This window comes from Podospora bellae-mahoneyi, chromosome 6, assembly GCF_035222275.1.
Source record: "Podospora bellae-mahoneyi strain CBS 112042 chromosome 6, whole genome shotgun sequence".
Lineage (NCBI taxonomy): Eukaryota > Fungi > Ascomycota > Sordariomycetes > Sordariales > Podosporaceae > Podospora > Podospora bellae-mahoneyi.
The window spans coordinates 2,753,322-2,775,875 of NC_085885.1; the positions used below are offsets into that span (position 1 = coordinate 2,753,322).

Here is a 22,554-nt window from a genome sequence, read left to right on the forward strand (position 1 = left end):
TTTATCAGGCTGTTCTCTAATCTGATGCAATAATGGTTGCTGTGTTGATCTGGGGTTCAGTCAGTGGCCTGTGGGTTGGGGTGTGGCAGTGGGACTCACGGGAGATTCAGGGGGTCAGGGGTTCATGCATAAAAGGTGGCCATTTTACTCGCACTCTAGGTTGGACAAATCATTGACTTTTTATTGTTTACTTTTAGTGCCTCACAGCCGTACAGGCCTATTTTGCCCCTCTTATCAGGGCAATCCTGTGTCTATTATGTGGCCTGCGAGCCCATAGTGTCCATGTCCCGTCTTCCGTTGAGAGCGGCCTGCGAGCGAGTCACTGTCACGGAAAGGACACTTTTAAAGGCCCGGCGAGGGCTTATTTGTAGTATGTGTGTGTTTTCCCACTGTTTAAATTTTTCATAAAGAATTGGAAGGTTGTGATTAAAAAGGGATTGACATGATGACTGACCATGGCCTCGCAGTTTGTTTAGTGGAAGGATCTCTGGTTTATTCTGCCTGCCTGGCATGAGTCGCGCCATTATGAGCCTAGCATCACCGGCATTCCATCGGGCCCCCAGCCCTTCCAGAAGTCACCTACCTACGCATTCATAGCAAAAACGACAGTCCCAGCAAAGTTCTCCTAGAACGAAAGTGGGTATCAAATTCGCAATATAAACAGTCTCAAGCCCCCTCACACCTCAAAAAGACAACAAGCCAACAAGGCCAATAGAGTCAAGTTTCTCGTCACACTTTTGTAAGAGACAAGCAAAGAAAGCCCATAGTCATATATCTCAAGCCACACAAATTTCTAAATTCAACAGAGCACAAGCAAGCTGAGATAGCTATCTATCTAGATAGATAGATAGGCGATCCAAAGTTCTACTCAATCAAAAACCACACTGTGCGTCCATCTCTTTTCTTTTTTTTAAAAGAAACAAACAATTCTCTTTCTGTCATTCTTCCAATTTCCAATCATCCCCAAAGAATCGAAAGTTGGGTAACACAAAAGTATCAATCATCGTCAGACAATAACCCCTTTTCTCTCTTTCACGAATTCCATTTCCTTCACTGATGCTTCTGCCAGGTCTTAGAAGACAAAATCTTCACACCCCCTGTGTTGATTTAAGCGGGAGTAGGGCGAGGGACGCGGGTGAAGCTCTTGGTGGGGAGGGGGGGAAGGGGGCGAGCGCTGCGGGTGGCGGTCGGCTTGGGGGGGGTCACTGGCTTGGTGGGCTTGGGGGGAGTCACTGGCTTGGTTGGCTTGGGAGGAGTGACGGGCTTCGTTGGCTTAGGGGGAGTGACGGGCTTCGTTGGCTTGGGAGGGGTCACTGGCTTGGTGGGCTTGGGGGAGTCACTGGCTTGGTGGGCTTGGGAGGAGTGACGGGCTTCGTTGGCTTAGGGGGAGTGACGGGCTTCGTTGGCTTAGGGGGAGTGACGGGCTTCGTTGGCTTGGGAGGGGTCACTGGCTTGGTGGGCTTGGGGGGAGTGACCGGTTTGGTGGGCTTGGGGGGAGTGACTGGCTTGGTGGGCTTGGGGGGCTCCTCACGGGCAGCCTTGGTCCTGGTCAGTGTTGGGCGAGGCGGGCGAGCGGTGCGGCTGATGGTCGGGACGGGGGGCTTGGTTGGCTTGGGTGGGAGTACAACGGAGAGAGTCGGCTTGGGGGGAAGGACGACAGACTTGGTTGGCTTGGGAGGGGTGACAGGCTTGGTAGGCTTGGGGGGAGTCGCTGGCTTAGTCGGCTTGGGAGGGAGGACCGGCTTCGTGGGCTTGGGAGGAGTCACGGGCTTGGTTGGCTTAGGGGGCACAACAGCGGACTTGGTCGGCTTGGGAGGGGGAGGGCGGACGGAGCGGGTAGGCTTGGGCTCATCGCGAGCAACCTTGGACTTGGTGGGCTTAGGGGGGAGGACCGGCTTGGTGGGCTTGGGAGGAAGGACCGGCTTGGTCGGCTTAGGAGGGAGAACTGGCTTGGTCGGCTTGGGAGGAGCAGCGCTCTTGGTCGGCTTCGGGGGAGGCGGCTTGACCGACTTGGTAGGCTTGGGCGGGAGAACCACAGACTTGGTCGGCCTGGGCGGAAGAACCACAGACTTGGTCGGCTTGACGGGAGGAACGAAGCCTGTGGGACGACCAGTCGGGCGGGGGGGACGAGTAGCCGCAAGGTCGACATCGGCATCAGCCACAGGTAGGGCAATGGCCTGCTGAATGGCCGCAGCCGCAGCGAGGAGGGTGATAAGAATGCGAGTCATCGTGAAGTCTGTCTTGAGAGGGCTGTTCAGAAGCTGAAACTTACTACCCAAGTGCCGAAGAAGATGATGAGCCTGTCGAGAAGAGAAGCAGCTTCTTACCTGCACCGTCCACCACGTTTATATACCCATCGTGAGACCTCATCGACGCTTCACATGCGCAATCACGATGCAACGATGTCGCCACAATCGTCAAGAAGCTCGTCCATGTCTAGCCGCGACTGAGCCAAGGATGCCGATATTGAGATTGCAACCCAGAGGACAGGACTTTTGACCACCTGGTGAATCACCTCACTGGCTCCCCCTGGTTGTAGTTCGACGTCCGGGCAGCGCAACGTTGAGGCGGTTGAATAGAGTGCGGTACAGATTAAAGGACAAGCATCAATATAGTCGGAACTCAGCATACAGCATCTGCAGCAGCAATAACAGTGAGCAGCACAATTTGTGGCTCACAACGCGTAACGTCGTCCCCGGTAAATGTCGAAATCGGGGCGCACTCGTACCCATTTTCCCGCCCAACGGGAGAGTGGCGCTTAGCCGCAAACATGAGGTAAACATGTCGTGATCGACCTGTGAATATCGTCAGTTGAAATAACCGGATGGTGCAGATTTGTATAGACAGCTGATTGCCTTTCTTAGAATTGTAACAGTTCCGCCAACCCGGTCAACCGCATGCGGGCCGAGTACCCAAGCCACAAAGCCCAGAGTTGCGGCTTTCATCAGACAAACATCGACACCAGACACTTCTCGACATCTTCCTCAGATTTTTTGATGTCCGATTTCAGCTGGTTCAGGGGCATCGGCAGGTGTGGTCTTGGCATGCTCTTTAGCCTCACTAAGTGCCGGTAAGGCGATGACACCGATGCTTGTTGTGCGCTTGGAGCGATCTAGACTGCGATGGGTTTGTGGGGGGATAGTGCAACCACGGAGAAATGAGGTCGACGTAAGCTTCATAAGCTTATCCGGGACCTACATGACGAGCACTGGGTGGACGACAAGGTTGCAAAAGGCCTGGGGAGCGCACCCAACGGGACCAGCAGCTTGCATCATTCTCCACCCGGATCTTGTTGATTGGGATCGCCAGGGTGCCGTCGAAATGGTGGATGATCGTACAATCAAGCATGGTAGAGTCGTAGAAGAACTCGGAGGCTGTCTACCCGCGAGCGCCAGGACAGAAACAGCTCCGTTGGCTAGAGCATCTGCGTATTTCTCCGTGACTGCCAATGTGGTCAATGTAGCCAAAGATGGTTGAGCACAACTCTGAGCGGATTGTCACCCGTTGGCGTCGTCATCACCACAACTTCTTCTGATCTAGCTCGAGGAAAACGGAATCTGCCGCTTTGGCGAGACAGGGTTAGCTCAGAGTTTCCCCATGTTTTCGCTTCCTCTCGTCCAAGCAAGCTGTTGAATGCTACGCTGGTGGCGCTGTTTGGCTGTACTCTAGATATCGCTTTCACACACGCTTCCAGTTAGCGAGAGGCGGGATCGGGGGTAAAGTCAACGGGGTCCCACCGAGGCTAAAATGGCGAGAATGCGGGGGGGTGCAGCCAAAGCGAAGAAAAACGTTTCGGAATGGGGGTGGCTGCCCACATCCCGTCCGGAGGGCGGTTATCATGTCCGAGAAGAGATATGAGCAGGAACAAAAGACGGGTCGAGCGGTGCGGACCCAGATCCGTACAGTGTTGGTTCGAGTTGGGGAACGGAACCCCTGGTTGGGGATAAGTTGGGTGCAATTCTGCGCCAAGCGGGAAAACGCCCTTGTTGCTACTACCATAGCTGTCCCTCCAATCGAGAGAGCCGAAAGTTCGAGAAGCGGGAGCTGGGAGTGACGAGAGAGCACCATGTGGAGGTTGTCAAATCGATGTGCCTGTCGAGCGTCATGTCAGAATTGGAAGAGGGTGTGAAGCAATCTGGCATCTATGCCCGATAACGGCAGGGGTAATGGTTGTCCAAGCTTGGACTTGACTCCTGAAGGCTTGATGGGTGAGAATGAGTTCCTTGCCTTCGAGTTAGTAACCCTAGAGGCTTGCAAGAAAAAGAAACTAGAAGGGTGAGAGATGGACAAGAAAAGCAATGAGGAGAACGGTCCGAGTGGCCCCAGGCGCACGAATTGCGGAGAATAGTGCAGACGATGAGCAAGTTGGAGCAGTGATGGTGTTACGTGTGAGTCTTGTCCCAAGGATCATGGTTCAAGACTTCGGAGAGGAAGACACCGGATTGGTTCACGGCACTCAGACACGGTACGTGCTTGCCGGTCTGGTAGGATGATGCCAGACTGGCTAGAGCTAGCCTGCAGGTGATGCTTTCCTTCCTGGTTTGAAGACAACGGCAAAGAGCTTGATGGGAATGCTTGCAAAGAGAGCCAGCCAAATTCCCGTGCTGAACACTGTTGACAGAGGTGCAATCAGTACATTAATTATAAACAAGAATTGTCTTACCTAGGCTAATTTCCCAGTTCCCACACTCTCTGGATGTTCAGACCAAAACTTCTAAAGCATCCTACAGTTTTGTATTTATGCACCGAGTCTGTCCACACATATTTAGTCCAACCCATTTCTCAGCCACGCGTAGTGACCAAACGCGCTGCCCTCCTTTCCGACATGCTTCTCCAGGTATGCTTCCAAGACGGCAAGCGCAAGTTCTTGGTAGCGGGGGAGTGGAGAGGGAAACGTTGGCTGCCTCTAGCGTGGATATGAGTTGGCGGACGAAGGGGAGCCAGAGGTAATGGAATTCGGCAGACGGGACCTGGGCAATGTTGGCGACAATCTTGGGGGAAAAGCGCATGGCTAGGTCGTCCCAGTTGAGTTCGATGCACCGGGCCAGGCCCCAGGCACTCGGCCAAGAGGTTGGGTGTGATGTAGGTCTCAGGATTCTGATGTGGTCCGTCCCGATGGGCCTCATTTGGTAGTACGGATAGCCGTTACTGCGACTCTTTGAAGCATTGCGTAACTCGGCCTCTGCTGTTTCTACGGTCCGAAGCTTGGTGGGTGACATCGTATCGAAAACAGACTTGAGCAGCAGCAGCTTGCAAATCTCCAAGCTCGCAGTCTTATCAAAGACGCCTTCGTTTGCTAGTTCAATGATTCTCATAACAGCAGCCGCAGCAGATGGTGTCAGGGAGGCTTGTTTTTCGATGACTGGGGTCAATCTAAGTATGAAGTCAGCCCGCGTGTCAGACCACGCGTGAAAGAATTAGGCCTTGCCTTGTCTTCAAATAGTCAAAATCATGAAATCCCTTGATCATGTTGACAATGACAGCAGTCCCGGTCGACGCCATGACATTAGCCCCTTGGCAAGCTTCCAAGGCAGCAGGAACGACTTCATTGGCGGCCCATTGTCCAATCTGAGGATTGTATGAAGCATCGCTCGGCCGACCAAGCACTGTCAACAGTTGCATCCGGACAGCCGCTGGACGAGGCGAGATATACTGGGCGAGACTGGATAGTGTCAGCATTTGAACCAGGCATACTTTGAATAAACGCATACCTATCCTTGAATTTGTGTAAAATCAAACGAGTCCGCGGCTGCAGCCTTCTTGACGAGATCAAACAATGGCGTCCCGAGATTGAACCCGGCCTTGGTCCCGACCCAACCCATGGACCGGCCAAACAGTTCGTACTCCCGGTTACTGCAGAACAGCCGCCAAGAACTTCAGTGCAGGCTCTTCGTTGAAATCCCGCGTATCAGACTGCAAGATGTAGCCGTATGGGTCCGGTTGGGCTGCCCATGCAAGCTGTGCGAGGGTGCGAACAATTTGCATTGTCGACTCGCGCACGTCCAGATTAAAGCACTTCTCAAAATAACATGCCAAAACAATGACGGCAACCTATCCCAGAGGATTAGTCGGACGGGCAATCGGAAGACAAGAGAAACAAACCGCCAAGCGATACCAGTGTGACACGGAGACTCCCTAAAGAAACATGATATGTCAGTTCAGTAGATACAAAGAAGACAAGACGTGTGACATACCTCGTTGCCTGTGGACCCCCGAGAAATCTTCCTCCCCGCGTGCGGCATTCTCGAAAGGGTCTTCGTAATCTTGAACCAAGTTCTTGTCCAGGCCACCGTCTTCAATCTCCATGTTCTCGCGCAGCGTGTTTCCATCGGTCGTAGCGAGCTTCTTGATCTTGAGCCTCGTGTCTATAATGTCAACCACTTCTTGCCATCGGAAAACCAGCATGCCATCGACGGTTGGACTTCTGACGTCTTGAACGTCTTGGTAACATCCCGTTGCTTCACAACGAGGTTGCCACCTTGGTGCTCAGACGGAAGACAGATGACAAGAGCACCGAACATTCCCGGGATCTTCTCAGTACTGTAACCCCATGTTGGTCATCAGAGAAAGGTCATCAGAGGGTACCATCGGAGACAAACTCAGTGTGAGGCTTGAACATGTCACGCTTCTCGTAGATCAACATCTTGTACAGTTCGGCCCTCACGGGAGCAGTAATTCCCAGCTGCTGAGCGACTAGCTTGCAAGCAGCGCTGATGGTCGACTCCTACTGCGGGTGAAGCTCCAATTGGGCTGCATCCAGCTGCCATGTGTTGCGAACCGAGGTGTCGACGAAGGTCTCGGTGCCTTCGCCATAGGGGCTTGACGTGCCTTTTCAATCAGTTGTTGGGCACTGTCTTCCCCCAGAGGAAGGGCGACATGGCCAACATCGCGAACTAATATCGGGTAGAGGCTGGACTCGGTCAATTTGGCAAATGCCGCGAAGCTTCCGGCAGCCTTGATACGATCCAATGCGTCGCAGAGCCCGTTCTTGATCTCGTCCAAAGGGGACTCGGACGGCGCAGGCGCGTCCGTGGTGCGATGAAATGATGCCACAAAGACGAGTTGTCGCGCTATGGGGGTAAAGTGGGCGAACAGTTGAAGGGAATTTCACAAGCGCGAGTTCCCACACGTGCAAGGTCAAGAACCTGAAGAGCAATCTATATTCTCATCAACGCATCGACACGTTCCATGTCGTTTGTGACTCTCATCTCATTTCTTTTGTTTGCATCCATAACCATGACATCGGGCACCTGGCAGCCAGTGCCAATGATTACCTTTCTTTTCTCCACCCGTTCTAGCTCAGGGGAAGATCCCAGATCGAAGCAACCATGACGTCGCGGGCAAAAGAACTGCCATATCAAGAGAAAGTAAAAACAAAGTCAAAGTACAAAGCAATTAAACCCCAACTCCCATTCAAATCCCCGGGATATCCTAAACCCATTGCCAACATACATCTCAAATCCAACCATGATCGTAATCCATGACAGGAGAATCCTTCACTCCCTCCTCCAACCCTTCCCGCGATTTGTCTTTGCCATGCGTCACTCAAAGACATTGTGAATACCACACGCTCAACACGACACATTGATATGGAGATTCACAAACCGTCGATCCCAGGTGGTATATCCCACCACATGTTCCCCAGTGAGGCACCGGTGCGCCAGTCGGGGTTGACGAGCCCGATGTAGACTTGACAGACGCCGTCGTAGGCGATGGGACCTCTTTTGTGGAAAATTCAGTTGCTGTCGCACTGACAACAGCAGTAGTTGTAATGGTAACGAATGACGTTTGGCTGGATAGGAGGCTAGACAGGAGGCTATCTAGTTGGCTGGATGGTAGACTGGTTGGAATCGTTGTTTGGCTGGCTGTTTGCGTGGGCGGCAGACCGGATCCTTGACCAGACGACTGGCCATCACTCCCCAGCGCAGCTTGGATACTGTCCAAGAACCCAGTATTCCCATAAACCTGCGACATGTCCCTTTGTAATCTGTTAGCTCTCATTCCCACACTTCCCATCATTAGAACCTACCACATCATCACCCCCCCAAAACTCGCAAACCCCTTCACATACCCCACCACCCCCTTCAACACCTCCCCATTCACATACCCCCTCCCCGCCGCCTGACTCCCCGGCACCCCCAACAAAACCTTCACCCCCTTATTCTTACTCTCCTCCCTAGCCCACCGATCCCACCTCTCAAAGTTGAACTGGCTCTCACCCTTCCCATCACCACCCCCAGAAGCCTCCCAACTATTAACCCCACACCAATTATTATAAAACTGCACCATCACAAAATCAAACCCCACCCCATCCATCAACCCCCCCATCGCCGCATCAGGAAACGGGCACTGCGGCGCACCACTCATGTAAAACTTTTTCTTCCCACCATCCGCATCCATCAACCTCCTCAACTCCCCCACAAAATCAACCATATTCACCGCCACAGCCTCCAAGTCAATATCAAACCCATCTATCACCGCATCCCCAAACGGTCTTTCCACCTTTGAACCCTCCTTCTTCGGTCCAAACATCTCCCATACCGCCCCCGCCATCTGGACCGCCTCGGCGGGGGAGGAAAAACCCCCTTCGGTGTAAGTTGCTCCCCCGATAGACAAGAGTATAGATTTGTTGTGGGCCGTCTGGCAGGTTTGGATGTCTTCTTCGAGCTGAGGGCAGGAGAGGAGCTGGCTACCGGAGAAGAGGGTGCAATTGTCGCCCGCGTTGGCAAAGTTGATTGTCGTGGAGGGGGTCTTGATCGTGTAGAGGAAGGCGAGGGGGATGATGTTAATGGGGGTGTTGGCGCAGTAGTAGGAGAGGCGTTGCTGGCCACCCGAGGTGAGGGAGATGGAGTTTTGGCCTGGGACTCAGATGATTAGGAGAGAAAAGTTCGGGATGGAGGGGAGTTGGGAGAGAAACATACCCCAGTAGACGGCGATGTTGTTTGAGGCGGTGGGGTCGAAGCCCGCGAGGACTTTGTTGGAGAGAGAAAGGATGATGCCGCAGAGGGCGAGGAGATTGCGAGATCGAAGCATTTTTGGTGAACAACAAGTTCAAGGTTGTGGGAATTGAAAGGTTTGAAGGTCGTGGTTGGCGCTTGTCGAGGTGAATCTTGAATTGTAAATCGCTTGCCGACGTGCCCGCTATCTTCGAGAAATTCGATAACTGCCAAAGTACCTCGAGAATTGAACTGGTTCAGGCTGCCTGCTCACTGAGTCGCTCCTTCCATGTGTGGTGTTCTTACCTGACGTGATAGCCTGACATCGATACTCACCTCATCCCTGCACCTCATCTTATGTCCTTCCTCTCGCAGGCAGTAACTTGAAAACTAAAAGGGAAAAAAGTCAGGGAATTTCACCCGATCTTTCACCTCAAAGTTTGGTAACTCCAACAACATGGCCACTGGGTCAAATCTGCTACGTTACACCCTGGCAAAAAACACAGTCCAAACGATTGAGCTGTTCACATCTCACAGATTACACACCTCATGTAGGATCGTCTTTTAACCTCAGCCGTGATCAATATCTGTGGCATATGAAGGGATTTGGTGTATCCGTGATCGGAGGATATTGGATCGAAGCCGCCTCCTAATGGCCGGTGGAACATGATAACAACACAACATTTCATGTACACAAGAGAGCCGCTGAAATGTTGAAATGAGCGGGGTATTAAAGGAATCGGGAGATAGTGATCGTTGCATTTCGGGATCCGAGGCTACCTTGGGTATCTTGCGGTCAGATGCCTGTTCACATGCTCTGTGTTTGGTAGTTTGAGAAGAGCCGCTTGTCTCCTGCAACGTAGGATTTCGGACCTGTGAAAGCCTTTCAAAATCACTGTTCCCGAGTCAACCGTGATCGCTGGAAGTACCTTCGTAGGGCAAGCATGTACTCTGGTTTGGATATTGGTACCCAATTCTAAAGAGGCTCCATCTGCCCATCGCCCTGGACGATCTCTGAGAAGAGCGATCGAAACCGATGATCAACATTACTGGTAAATCTCAACATTAAACAACAAAAAGCAAAATGAAATTCGGCAGGTTGGAGTACTCCAGACCTCCCACATGACAGCCCGGTACATCCACACCAACATTGATACAAGTCCAAAAAAGACCACCCGTTGCTTGCCATAAGTACCCGAATTCCTGGTTCCACCGAAAAGACTGGACTCGATCTGTACCCATACGCAACATATTGATGAATAGCCTTGCACAAAGCTTGTTCCGTGGAGTTATTGACTTTCCTTCCTGTCTCTTGAAACTAGGCTTGATACATCACAGAATAACAACCTTGGAGCCCACCTCCCGAGCAAGCTTCAAGCAGCAGCCAAGGCAAGCTTTCTTTCGCAGAATAACCAACGACTGGAATTCGAAGCTCAAATCCGTCGGTACAAGCGGGTCAGACAGGGCAAAGAATGTCATCTCGTCATTCCCGTCCCCAGCAACGACATCGACGACGTTGAGTCCACGTGCACGTCTGCGCTCACGATGACGGCCTCGCTGACAGCCACCTTCAAGTTCGGTTCCCTGCCCATGATCACCCATAGTTTCAGCAATTTCGCTGTCTATGAGCGGACTTATGAAGCGGGCGGCCGGGTCCGGTTCAGTCAGTTTGGTATCAGGCGGGTGCTCGCATCGGTTGAGAATCAGGGCGTTTGCTAGATTGCGCAGTATTCTTCCGGGATCTCTTGTGACCAAAAGAGCAAGGATGTTCGCGACCAAAATTGCTAGCTTTCGAAGGAACTCTTTAGATTGAGAAGTAACGTTCTGAGTGTGGACGCGCACCTGGGGAAGTCGGTAATAAGGTTTCGAGGGTCGAGACTGCGAAGATCTGGCGGAGAAGTGGCGCTAAACAGAAGAGCACATGCCATGCCAACTGTTCTTTCGCCAGGGAGTGGTGAGAGTTTCTGACCACGAACCTTGTGGGTTTGGTAGTTGGGATGCTTCAAGTTGGATCTTGGGCAGTCAAGAGGGCTATTCCAGAGTTCAAGCTTTTGTAAAACTTGCCGAAGAGCATATGGTATGCCCTCCTCCATTGCTTGCTTGGCGTGACCATGATTCAGCCCAAGTTTGTTGAGTAGTAGGTGCCCATAGGTACTCAACCTGACCATTCCAAATATCGGAGGCGGGGAACCAGGCCCCGCCACAAGTTCTGACAAAGCCCCTATTGAAAGAATGGGTAATCACCTTAAATGTCGAAATATCCCTAGCGTGACCCTTCTGAATTATGTTGATGACGACTATTGAGCCGGGTTGCTCTAGCCCGACCGTACCATCGGCATGAGCAATGCTGGGAGGGATGCCCAAGCACCACTTGGTAAAGGCGGCTGTCCATGCAGCGAATGATGTAGAAGTTTCTATGACGATGCGAGTGACCTCAGTCGGCCGGAGCGTTTTATCAGCAGCCGACTCCTCTAACATCGCGTGCACAGTAAGACCACTGTTGAAAGTATCCATCACCGAAATAAGACTGCAGATTAGACCCAAGAAATGCAATCCAGCGAGACTGCGGCCAAAACGGGCCACACTGTCGTTTGCCGCAAATCCAACCGTGACCTGGAGGAAGCTCAACACAGCTGGCGGAGGGGTGGGCACCACGCCGTGTTCCTTCTTTCGACGCGTCTCGATGCTCATTGCGATTGTGTTTCCGAAATGCTCACAGGCCAAAATGGCAAGGGGTTGAATGTTATCCGATGTTTCTGCTGCAGGACACCTCTCGCGATAGTGATTCCAGACTGAGCAGTGGTATCCAGGCTCCGTTGTGGTAAGATGGACATGGTCGAGTAATCTGTACGAGTCAGTCGAGAGGAACATGACGATCACCTGTGAGAGTCAAGGACGTACCAAATGTTGTTGTTTTTTTGACTCGATTCAAACGCCTCCTAAGACTGTGGATGTGTGTTTGGTAACAGAGATTGTATGTAACATGGAGTTGCTCGTGATTGCGTCCCGGTAGCGAAAGATCATGATTGTATCCAGACAAAAGTTAGAGGCGTGGTTATCAACCAACATTTCAAGCGATCTGTGTTGAGTTGAGAAGAAAACGATTCAAGTGACCATTTTAGACGGGAGCACACATGTGTTTTCCTGCTGGAAGGAGCGCACTTGGTGGTGCCTTCCACAATGGAACAAGCTTTCCAGTTTGAACTCGATGCTTTCTGCCCACTCCACTTCAACTATCTCCCCCACCCCCATCACCCTCCTTATTATCATACGGTTTCTGCGCAAACCAAAAATAAAAGTAATAATACCTATGCACCTTCCCATCCATAACCGCCTCCCTCACCTTCGCACTAAAGACCTCTCTCTCCACTGCATCCATCCCCAAGTTTGCAAAGGCTTTCCCCAGCGCTGATAAGCTCTGCAACGCGGCCTCTTTCACATACAGCCCAATCAACCTCATCGTTTTATCTTTAGGCCACGTTCCCACTGGTGTCTTCTTCTTGACACAGGTAATATTGACGAAACCAGCTCGTTCAAGAAAGTTGCCCACCACAACCGGCATGTTCAAATTCATTCCAAACTTGGCCATAGCTTCCACACATAAAGCCCAGAATTTCTTCATCACGTCCGTCTCGTGGTCCATGGTTCCGTCGTCACAACGAGGTTCCCCATGTGATTCTTGAAATTCGATCCAGCCTCCTGGTTTGAGGTGTCTGTTTGCTTTGTCAGCCTCATATTTCATCGGCAAAAAGGGGAACACATACTGATAGATCTGGTCCACCGCCTTCTGCAAATCCCTCAGCACAAGCGCCATGCCCCTTAAATGCACAAAGTCCCATTCTGACCCGTTCGCCCACTCGTCTTCGACATCGTCAATCATGAACCTGACATTTGGCGGCACCCACTGTGGTTGGATCGGTGAGAGATCGAGTCCCAAGATTTCAGCCCCAGGGAACAGGTCCCCCATCTCGATAGCCCAGATTCCTGTGCCGGTCCCAATATCAATGATCTTTTGTGGGTTGGGTCCAATGGGTGAAAGGTAGAGTTTCCCGTCCTTTCGACACAAAACAATGTTAGTGAATAATTACCTAAGGGGCAATAAAGGGGCAACCCACCGTCAACTCCATCATCATCGCATGCTTCATATCCTCCCTATTCTGCTCCTGATCATCATTTGGAATTGGGTACCTCCCATATCGATAAGAATGATATCTCCTCCCATTCTCATACGTATGTGCATAAATGCTCGATGTCACCGACGTCGAAGCCTTGGACGACCCGTCCCATCCCTCAGCCAAGAACTCGTCTTCTTCCTCAGGGCCCTCCTCAGCCTCGATTGAATTAGGGAATTGCTCTGTCTGCCGTCTCCCATCGACTGTTTTTTGCGAAAATGCTTCATCTTCCGGTATCGGGCCCGGTGTTGACGGTTGCGGTGGTTTTGGCGACGATCTTTTCGTCTGTGGTGGTAGTGGTGGTTCTACATGTGAGGGGTCATCGGATGGCCCCCTTTGGGGTTCTGAAAGTCCTGACATCGGAGAGCTGTGCCGACCGTTGACGTCAACCGGGATTTAATGCACGTCACCGCGGGATGATTGTCGAGGATTCAGGAAGGAAATTTCCGCGAAGCTTTTGGTCCGTCGTCGTCGGTCTCAGGATCGATATCGAGATCACAGAATCGGAGCCTTTTCTCGTTTTTCGGCAGCTTCAAGAAATGACGGAGTGAAAGATTAACAAAATACCGTCAGACCCGACAGGACACACAGCTGGAATGCGGTGGTGGTGGTGGTTGGGACGGGTCGTCGGTTTGGCTATATAAAACATTAATATCCGCGTGCCACCTGGGCGGGCGCCCATCACCATCGCTTATGGAGCCCAGCCGACTTTTTGCGGTAGACAGGATGCACGGCAGCGCCATGGCTTTGATCTGTCGGGCCGTGGTCTCCGTCGGAGGGTTTTTAGCTGTCAATCTGTCGTAGAGGAGCCGTGGTCCCAGCGCTGGGGTTCAACACCAGGTTGAAAAATCAGAGCAGCTTGGTTGAAAGAATCGGCGAGATTCAGTCCGCTTACATTTCGGGAAAACGCTCTCTCGTTCGCGTCTGCAAAAGTGATAAGACCATGGAAGTTCCGCATAAAAGTGCCTTCCCATTCAAGACAGGTTTCTTTGCCTTCCATCACATCTTGCATCTGCACGAGAGTGGGAATACTGGCAATGCAGCCGCCCGTCATGGCCAATCAGAGTCAAGATATCTGGACTTTTATCCCCTGTCCTCCCAACCTTTGAAGCCGTGATGTTTGGTTCTCTGCTTCGTTTAATTCTAGTAATGCAACGACCGGCGGCACGTACACAACGCCAAAATGCTGCTACCCGATCAGATCAGCCTGCCAGACCTGCCATAGCTTTTTCTCGGAGGTCGATCAAACGGCTTTAAAGAGTAGAGGTGGTGAGGTTTTTAACTCAAAGTCAGATAATCAAGATATGGTTATGTTGATCAATGTGGCTGACCAATGCACGTCTAGTGCAACACTACAATTCTCTACGTCTAGTAGTGATCAGCCTATGTTTGTCTAGACTTGCGATCTGTTGTTTCGTGAGACAGGTCCTGCATATGGCCTCCTGTCTGACAACCTTTGAGAAATTGAGATGACAGTAGCGTGCGTCGTGAGACTTTTTTGATTCTCTTGTTCAAAGACCGAGATGTCGATCCATGTCAGCTGGCCTTTATCTAATCCTGGAAGCTATTCGGGACCCAGCAGCCTTGACAAATCTTTTTAGTCTAGCATAGCAGATGGGAGTTGGACGCGGCTAGTGAAATAGCAATTCTGAGACTCTGTCGTGAAGTTGCCAGCTGAAACTAGCGACCGACGCTGCCGAAGAGGCTTGGAAGAGGTCACGTTATGGACTATAATCAGGGGATCCAGGAGAGTGTCTTGGTAACCCTCTGGCCGGCAAATCTTGTCGGTTCGCGTCCCGTCGCGGAACAACCTCCAAACCGAGAGATTGCCGCGCACGTGCCTCGTGTGCCTGGATCTGAGAGATTCTAGTGTTGCTAGCGCAGCGGTCCAGCAATGCTTATTTTGACATTCGAAGGGTGGTGCACTGGTGTTGAAGATGCGGCGTTTTGTGTTGGATCACCAACAGGGAAAAGCCGAGGCCTGTAACGCGGTTGTCCGGAAAAACGACCCATTCCGAGCAGCAGTGGGCAATCCAATCCGGGGCGAGGTCGGGTCTGGGGGAGCTCTGGGGAAGCTGTCCGGGGAAGCGGAGCTGGCCGCAACACCAAGCCCACCAGAGCCGTTTTGTCCTCGGTTACCCCACAGTTCGTGGCACGACATGCGGAGCGCTTCACAGGCCACACACACCACCATTGGCCGCTAATCACACGAGAAACCACCACATGCCGAACCACTTGCTCCTCCCGCTCTGCCCATCATGTTCTCTCCTGGCCAGTCTGCCAGTTGTGCCCAACGCACCTGCTCTGCCTTTGCCATACATCAATTCGTATGTTTTCTTCTCTTTGTCCCACTCTCCAGAAAGTTCCCACCTTTTCTGGGCTGGCCATCTACAAGCATCTATCCCTGAATCTACATACGCCGGAGAGAGAGAGGGGTATCTTATCCTCCCCACGCTCTAATTTGCTTGTCGATCTCTTGTCATCTCATCCTTGCATCTACTCCATACAACTACGTCTTCTTCCCCACGGGGCAACCTCCTCCCGCGGCAACCGAAGTGGGAATATAAACACTCCCCTTCGTCCCTGATTTCTGTCCTCTCGACCTGACCTTGACATCATCGCTTCGTTATACACACTTCAACAGTTCTCGCCCGCACTTCAAGATACCCTTTTTGTTGGTTTTGTGCTGTTTCGGTTCCTTGTAACAAACCACCACATTTCCACCCCCCACCCTTTTTACGTACTACTACAACTACCAAGGACGGCAAACCACCACTCTGTCGAACCACCTCCGACTACCGAGAGAGAACACCTTTACTCTACCAAAAATGGCCTCTACTCAGCAGCAATCCCGCCTCCTTTCCACCTCTGCCCGCGTGCACCCCCCTTACCTTCCTCACCTTTACACCGCGGCTACCAAACCATCCCCTGTAGCAAGGGGCATCAAGTGGTATGCTCCCCCTCATTTCCCCTTTCTCCTCTCTGTCCGACAGCTTCCAACATGTTCTTTGTGTTTAGGGTCCCATCTCTCGCAGGCGCCCTCGCAGCAGGCTACGTAGCCGTCTCAACCTACCGCACCTCCGCCGCCGCCGCCCAGCAACGACAGGCCGAGGCTGAGCAGGCTGATCTGGAGAGAAGACGACAGAACGCCGCTTTGGCGGACGCCTACGGGGACAGGAGCAGCTTGGAGGAGCTGGAGAGGGCGATGAGGGTGTATGAGGCGCAGCGGGGCAACAACTAAGCAGGGGTGATGTTGCCCAGGAAGAGGGGGACTGACTGATGAGCGGGCTCTTGGAGGGTTCTCTCGTACTGACAGGGCAATGACATGGGGAAATGGGAAATGCGGTGGAATTTGGCTTTTTGATATCTTGTTTTGGTGTTTTTCTGGGTTGGTTTTTTGAAAGGCATTAGCATGGGTTATGAAACTGGATGGATGGGGCTGGGCAAACGGGCACAAGGCACACTTTCTGGCGGGGCGTTTTTGGATGGACAATCTGATGCAAAATCATGGGAAGCTACGGCTGACTATTCCTTGCAGATATTTTGAGAGAAAAAAATGTCAAAATAATATTCTTATCTGCTCTGGTCATCATGTTGTGTGTGGATGATGCTGGGGTAGTGATGAGCGGGGGGTTGTTGCACACCCAGGCTCAAACACTGAGAAGCACGATCACCTCATCACCGGCCAAGACCTCCCTTCCACACATCCCGACGGTGGCAGAAGTCAAGCTTTGTCCCCCCCTGCAAGATCCATCACACTCAATCACATTTTACTCACCTTAAATCCGAGCAGAGTTCATCAAAAATACCTCGAATCTCTCCTGTTGTGCACGTATGATGGGGGCTATGGGGGAGATTTTGTACGGCATGATGTGGTGGTGTTGTCATACCTTTGCAGTGCAGATCTGCTGCGGGGGATGAGATGGTTGATGCCTGATGATTATTAAAGTTGGCGGCGTGCATATGCGGTGTTTGTGGTTGGATGAGTGAGTGATCGGCGGGGATCTGGGTTGATGGGGTTGATCTTTGATGTGGGAGCATGGCACAGAGGAGGGGGGTAGGGGGTTTGTGAGACTGTGATTTGACGATGGGGGTGATAGGGCGTTGCGGAGGGCGTCGTACTTGCGAGGATGCGGATGTTGCGAGTTGGGGAAGAGAAGGGTGATGAGTTGAGTTGCCTGTGAGATTTCAACGTGGGGGTTTGGAGGATGTTATTGGGTGGTTTTGATTGGGCTGTACATAAGAGTCGGGGATTTGAATTTCTTAATCGTAAGTAGGGTATGTGAGCTACTGCTTGTACATTTGTGGTGTGTATCTGAGATATGCATGCGAGAAGCTGGGCGTCAGTCATGTTGAGGAATTGATGAGATGGCTCATGAGGCGAGACTTGCTCAGTTTCATTACGTCGGTCTAAGTGATCAAAAACCGAGGAGTGAGATACGAGGCTGGTATGACATGACAGAATAATTCTGTCCTGATCAGGCGGTTCATCAAAAATGAGATACAGCTGTCGAAAACATTCCTGAGCACACATAACTTCCCGGGTCAGGCTTGTGCCGAGCGGAATAAGTTGCCGCGCGGAGTACGGGAACTATCCGATAGGAACACTGGGTTGTTCTTGCTTTTTGGGATCTTTTTGCCTTTCGACAATTGGAAAAACATGGGGCTCTGTCCTGGTTGTACCTTCCCTCATGGGAACCCACAGATGTCCGCCAGTCACATACTTGAATTTCTACCTACTCAACACAAAAGAGACTTGCAGCACCAAAATTCTCCATGATGACAAGTCCTCAACCTCACCCGCCCTTTTCTTATCAACGCCCAGTCTGCTGCCGTTTCTGGGCAATTCCTCCCCAAATGGATGGAGCCCTGCTCAGCATGGCTCCCTACGGCCCATGACGTTGGTAAACTGTGAGACTGCTCGTTGGCACCCGATGGAACGGGGATAAGATTGGCAGAATGCTCCAGACAGGCAAGGCGGAAGCCGTGCAAAGTTGGAAAAGGGAGGCATCTGTCTACAAGATGAGACACCCAGACTTAGACCAGCTGTCTACAAGAGGAGCAGTGAGCACACCAGCGCAAGGGGTAAGACGATGTTTTCATACTCTATCCCATCATTGGCCTCAACTATGAACTCATCACCCCTTTAGTATCACGACTCAATCTTGGCTATCTCGATCATCACGACCTGCATCGGCAGTGCGACGGCAGCAAGCCATGTCAGCGATAGTCTCGCCCAAACTCAACCCCCTCCCAGCCTCGTGTTGGAAGCCGATGATTACTACACTTGTTTTTTCATCTGAGAAAGACGTCACACTAAGGCTCGCCGGAATGCTCGCCGCGGGATACGCAACACGATCTGGGGCTTGCAACACCTGCTTCGGAGTCCCATCCGTGAACTCGGTTAACGACGAGGAATGAGATGTCTCGCAACGCGCGAATCTCCCCCTTCCTCCCACTATTCCTCTCTCGTTCACGCGCAATCACTATGAAGGATAAGATGTGTTTTGCATCAGCACAACTTGTTCCGTTTTGTTCTGCTTTCTTCTGACTTACTTACACACTCTAGGGGGAGCAATACGACAGCTCTCTTGTACATTTTGACCCCTAGACATATACCAGCACCAGTCCCATAGAAAGGGGCTCGAGATACCCAGCAAGACAACACGCAGAATGATAGCCAATCTCTACTGGATCACGCTTTTTGTTCTTCTTCCCGTCACAGTGTTGCTTATGAGCAGGAGCCTACTGGCCAAAGCAGCACAAAGTTTCCTCGCCAAAGCAAAAAGACACACATCAGACACTCCACCACCATCACCAACAGAATCCGTCACAGGAGAAGATGACAATGAGCGAATCAAAGACAAGGAAGCGCGGGCGTTCCAGATCAAGTTTCTCAAGGTGTACCTTTTTGCCATGGCGGCCGACTGGTTGCAGGGGCCATACACTTACCCCCTCCTCAAGACGGAGTTTGAGTTTCCAGAAAAGACGGTCGCGTCACTGTACATGACGACGTTTATTGCTGCGGCAATCTCTTCACTCCTTGTCGGGTTTCTGGCGGACAAGTTTGGGAGAAGAAATGCCTGTCTAGCGTTCTGTCTCATCCACTCGCTTTCGGCGTTGAGCGTGCTTTCGAAGGACTTGAAAGTGCTGTATGCGGGACAAGCACTTGGTGGAATAGGGCTGGCGATGCTCTGGACGGTGTTTGAGAGTTGGATGGTGACTGAGTGGAACACTAGAAAGCTTGGAGATGAGAGGCTAGGGACCATGTTTGGGACCATGACGAGGGCCAACTGCAGTGCTGCTGTGTTGGGTGGGTTGATTGGCGATTTGGCTGTGGAGGTGTCGGGGACGAGAAAGGGACCTTTTGTGGTTGGTGTGGTAAGTGCATGGCCATTGTTTGTGGTGAAGAAGGCGAAATTAACGACGAACATAGGCTATTGAAGCCATTGCTGCGGCCATGCTTATTTGCTGCTGGGTAAGACACTCGCCATGAGATTTTCTGGGCTACATATTGACTGATCTCGCAGAACGAGAACTACGGACAGCCAAAAGACAGCAAGGAGAAGCGCATGACTCCAAAGGAGACCCTCAGACAGCTTGGAGGTAAGTGCCAGAAAGACCGCCAAGACCTTGCGGTTGCTAACGGATAAAGACATCAAAATCTGGGCACTTAGCTTCATCAGCTGCTGTTGGGAAGGCACCAATTTCTTGGTCCTCTTCTTCTGGCCTGGTATTCTCCAAGACGCACACAGACGCATCCACGGACCTGACGCTGAAGATGTGCCCTACGGCCCCATCTTCGCTGCCTTCATGTTGGCCATGATTCTCGGCGCTCTGCTGTTCAGTGCCATCATGAAGAGAAAGAAGAGCCGCCTCGCCTTGCCCGTCGATCCTTCCCAATCTCCCAGCAAGACTTCCTGGTTGAAGAAAGCCTTCACCAATCCCCACAACCTGATGGGCATCGTCATCTTCATCGGCGGCGGCTGTCTACTGCAATCAGCATATGTCCCAATCGAGGTCCTCGCCTTCTTTGGCTACTTGTTGTTCGAGTTTTGCAATGGCATTTACGTGCCCTGCGTGGCGTACCATAGGGGTATCGTCGTCAACGAGGGCAACAGAGCTGGTTTGTACGGTCTGATGAAGCTGCCTCACTTCCTGTTTGTGATCATTGCACTTGCGACTGCTGTTGAAGGTTAGTACTCTCTTCTCTCGCCTGATGCCAAGTGTGCAGAGACTGATGATTCCCAGACCCTCGCCACCGGCAAACAGTCTTCCTCGCTTGCTTCTCCACCCTCGTCGCTGCCTCTCTGGCGAGCATCATTGGACTGAGGGGCTCGGCGCCGGAAGGGAAGAAGCCCGAGAATGACTTGGAGCAACTGATGGAGATGAGCGATGGTGACAGCTTCCGGGAGAAGATGCTCACGCCGCACACCCTGGCTTCGGCTTCGACACCAACGCTGTCCACCACGAGGCCGACCACGGCTCATGAGATTATCATGGATAAGAAATCCTGAGCGACTCACAGGCGTGCCCTACCAAAGCAAACCACCAGCGACGATAACCAGAAAGATTCAACATGAACGACAACTAGCACTCAGTGGTCAACAGCCAACTAACGAACGATGAAGTATGGTATGTGCGAGTAAGATGAACAGACGGGATAAGGGAAGGTACAAGTAACAAACATCGACACGACGGGATTAACATGAGGACAACAACAAAAACAATAAAAACAACAACAGCAACAACAACAACAACAACAACAAGATGACCAACAACACATCTGTACTTTTCTGTAAATTAGTTATACCCGACATCTTAATCCCTAAAACAACAAGGAAACAGACTTGATCGTCCAGCCCCAATAGAGCATGATCTCAACAACAGCAATCTCTCTCATTGAACCCGATATCTACACCCTTGGTATCTTGAACTTTTTCACTTCTTAAAAGCCTTCCTCTTGCCCTGTTTATTCCCATCGGCAATCTCCTCCTCCTCATCCTCCCACTCCCCATCCTCCTCCATCTTCGTGTTGACCTGCTCCTCAGCATCCCCAGCCAACCCCTCGCTATCAAACCCCTTGTCATCCCCATCATACCCATATTCGTACAAATCACTATCGTAATCCTCCATATCCTCATCATCATCCTCTTCTTCCTCTTGCTGCCCCTTCTTCCCCTGCTGCTGCTGCTTATTCGCCTCCTTGGTAGCCTTCTTCCTCTCCACATTCGCCTTCTGCTCCTTCTTCCTCGCCTCCTTGTCCTTCCTCCTCTGCTCCCACTTCTTCTCCAGCTCCCTAATCTCCTCCCTTGTCTTGTGGACATACTCATGCCACATCACCTTGCCCGAGCACAGCCCTTCCTCCACCTTTGTCATGCGAAGCTTCATTCTCGGGCCGAGTTCGACTAACTTCACAGCCCGACGCTCAACATTGTCTTTACGCCCCGTGTCACCATCCTCATCATCACTCCCGTCTTCATTTTGTGCTTGTCTTGGCTTGTTGGAACTGTGAACCTTCCTCGCCGACGTCTCGAGAACCTCCACCTCGGCGTCGGTTTCGTACTCGCTTCCTGACGTGTTATCCGTCTCGTACCCCGCGCCGTTTTCACCCCCAATCATAAACTCGGAAATGTCTTTTAGCTTCCCCAGGTTGGGCAGCTGCCCCTTCTTTGACTTGGACGACTTTAGCAGTTTCTCGGCGGCATTTAACCTCCTCAGTGGCTTCGACAGGCCGACTGGTTTGGTGGTGATGGCGTAGTGGCGAAAGTTGACGATGAACGTCCCGTCGTCTTCGGGGGATTGCTCCCTGTTAAGAAGGAGGACGCGACGGATGGATTTGAGGGGGGTTCGTTGCGGGTTGATTGGGGGGAAGAGAGACTGGAAAGCGGTCGTGGTGAGGGACTCGAGGTGGCGGGGGACTTTGGAGGTGTGGTCCGAGTTGGGGTTGGTGAAGTTGTTCATGACTAAGAGGGGAGGGGTGATGTACTCTTTGCCGCCCCCCTTGGGGTGTCGCTGGGCTCGCCGGACGTCCTTTGTCAAAGAGTACTTTTCTACGCGAAAGTGAAAGGTAGGGCCGCGGGGGGTGATGGCGAGGCGCATGTTGGTGTTGCCCGACTCGGAGCGGGAGAAGAGGAGGAGGTGGGAGACGCCGAGGGGGCCGCACATGGTCACGTAGTCGCGTAGGCGGTTGGCTTTGCGCTCTTTGAGGCGGGAGGCGGTGCCGGGTTCCATTACGCGCCGGACGTCGGCGGCAAGTTGGGAGATGCTGGTTCCTACTTCGCCGGCGCCCATGCGGATGACCATGGATTTCGGGTCTTTGGTGTCGATGTGGCCAGTGACGGCAGTGGGGGCGGCTGGGTTGTGAGCACCCAGGTGGGTTCTTCTCTTGGAGCGTTTCTTGGCCATTGTGGTGGTGGTTGATGTGTTTTCTCTGGTTTCGTAGG

General features: G+C 52.1%; 9 protein-coding genes across 9 annotated transcripts; 3 read left to right on the forward strand and 6 right to left on the reverse strand.

Moving 5' to 3' along the window:
- Nucleotides 1-1,310: 1,310 nt before the first annotated feature.
- On the reverse strand, nucleotides 1,311-2,228 carry QC761_606955 (uncharacterized protein; the record flags this gene model as incomplete). Its single annotated transcript, XM_062881138.1, has 1 exon — nucleotides 1,311-2,228. One exon carries the CDS (start codon nucleotides 2,226-2,228, stop codon nucleotides 1,311-1,313), a length of 918 nt encoding a protein of 305 aa, XP_062729800.1.
- Nucleotides 2,229-7,134: 4,906 nt separating this feature from the next.
- Nucleotides 7,135-9,033, reverse strand: CHT2_2 (Chitinase 2; the record flags this gene model as incomplete). Its single annotated transcript, XM_062881140.1, has 3 exons — nucleotides 7,135-7,978; nucleotides 8,030-8,858; nucleotides 8,922-9,033. 3 exons carry the CDS (start codon nucleotides 9,031-9,033, stop codon nucleotides 7,546-7,548), a joined length of 1,374 nt encoding a protein of 457 aa, XP_062729801.1. The 3' UTR covers nucleotides 7,135-7,545.
- A 678-nt stretch (nucleotides 9,034-9,711) lies between these two features.
- On the reverse strand, nucleotides 9,712-9,983 carry QC761_0095940 (uncharacterized protein; the record flags this gene model as incomplete). The annotated part of the gene is made up of 2 exons (XM_062873026.1): nucleotides 9,712-9,809; nucleotides 9,866-9,983. The coding sequence occupies 2 exons, from the start codon at nucleotides 9,981-9,983 to the stop codon at nucleotides 9,745-9,747; spliced, it is 183 nt and encodes a 60-aa protein (XP_062729802.1). The 3' UTR covers nucleotides 9,712-9,744.
- A 996-nt stretch (nucleotides 9,984-10,979) lies between these two features.
- On the reverse strand, nucleotides 10,980-11,807 carry QC761_606997 (uncharacterized protein; the record flags this gene model as incomplete). The annotated part of the gene is made up of 1 exon (XM_062881141.1): nucleotides 10,980-11,807. The coding sequence occupies one exon, from the start codon at nucleotides 11,805-11,807 to the stop codon at nucleotides 10,980-10,982; it is 828 nt and encodes a 275-aa protein (XP_062729803.1).
- A 358-nt stretch (nucleotides 11,808-12,165) lies between these two features.
- QC761_607000 (uncharacterized protein) lies at nucleotides 12,166-16,640 on the reverse strand (the record flags this gene model as incomplete). Its single annotated transcript, XM_062881142.1, has 3 exons — nucleotides 13,052-16,640; nucleotides 12,701-12,990; nucleotides 12,166-12,649 (listed from the first exon to the last, which is right to left on the reverse strand). Exons 1-3 carry the CDS (start codon nucleotides 13,466-13,468, stop codon nucleotides 12,166-12,168), a joined length of 1,191 nt encoding a protein of 396 aa, XP_062729804.1. The 5' UTR covers nucleotides 13,469-16,640.
- Nucleotides 14,563-16,606, forward strand: QC761_607010 (uncharacterized protein). Its single transcript, XM_062881143.1, has 2 exons — nucleotides 14,563-16,058; nucleotides 16,127-16,606. Exons 1-2 carry the CDS (start codon nucleotides 15,937-15,939, stop codon nucleotides 16,347-16,349), a joined length of 345 nt encoding a protein of 114 aa, XP_062729805.1. The 5' UTR covers nucleotides 14,563-15,936; the 3' UTR covers nucleotides 16,350-16,606.
- A 568-nt stretch (nucleotides 16,641-17,208) lies between the features above and the next one.
- On the forward strand, nucleotides 17,209-18,411 carry QC761_0095980 (uncharacterized protein; the record flags this gene model as incomplete). The annotated part of the gene is made up of 2 exons (XM_062873027.1): nucleotides 17,209-18,193; nucleotides 18,259-18,411. Exons 1-2 carry the CDS (start codon nucleotides 18,068-18,070, stop codon nucleotides 18,409-18,411), a joined length of 279 nt encoding a protein of 92 aa, XP_062729806.1. The 5' UTR covers nucleotides 17,209-18,067.
- A 370-nt stretch (nucleotides 18,412-18,781) lies between these two features.
- On the forward strand, nucleotides 18,782-21,054 carry QC761_607020 (uncharacterized protein; the record flags this gene model as incomplete). Its single annotated transcript, XM_062881144.1, is given in 6 exon segments — nucleotides 18,782-19,489; nucleotides 19,545-19,586; nucleotides 19,639-19,714; nucleotides 19,764-20,303; nucleotides 20,360-20,835; nucleotides 20,854-21,054. The coding sequence occupies 5 exon segments, from the start codon at nucleotides 18,782-18,784 to the stop codon at nucleotides 20,623-20,625; spliced, it is 1,632 nt and encodes a 543-aa protein (XP_062729807.1). The 3' UTR covers nucleotides 20,626-20,835; nucleotides 20,854-21,054.
- SSF1 (rRNA-binding ribosome biosynthesis protein) lies at nucleotides 21,050-22,516 on the reverse strand (the record flags this gene model as incomplete). The annotated part of the gene is made up of 1 exon (XM_062881145.1): nucleotides 21,050-22,516. One exon carries the CDS (start codon nucleotides 22,514-22,516, stop codon nucleotides 21,050-21,052), a length of 1,467 nt encoding a protein of 488 aa, XP_062729808.1.
- Between the last annotated feature and the right edge of the window lie 38 nt (nucleotides 22,517-22,554).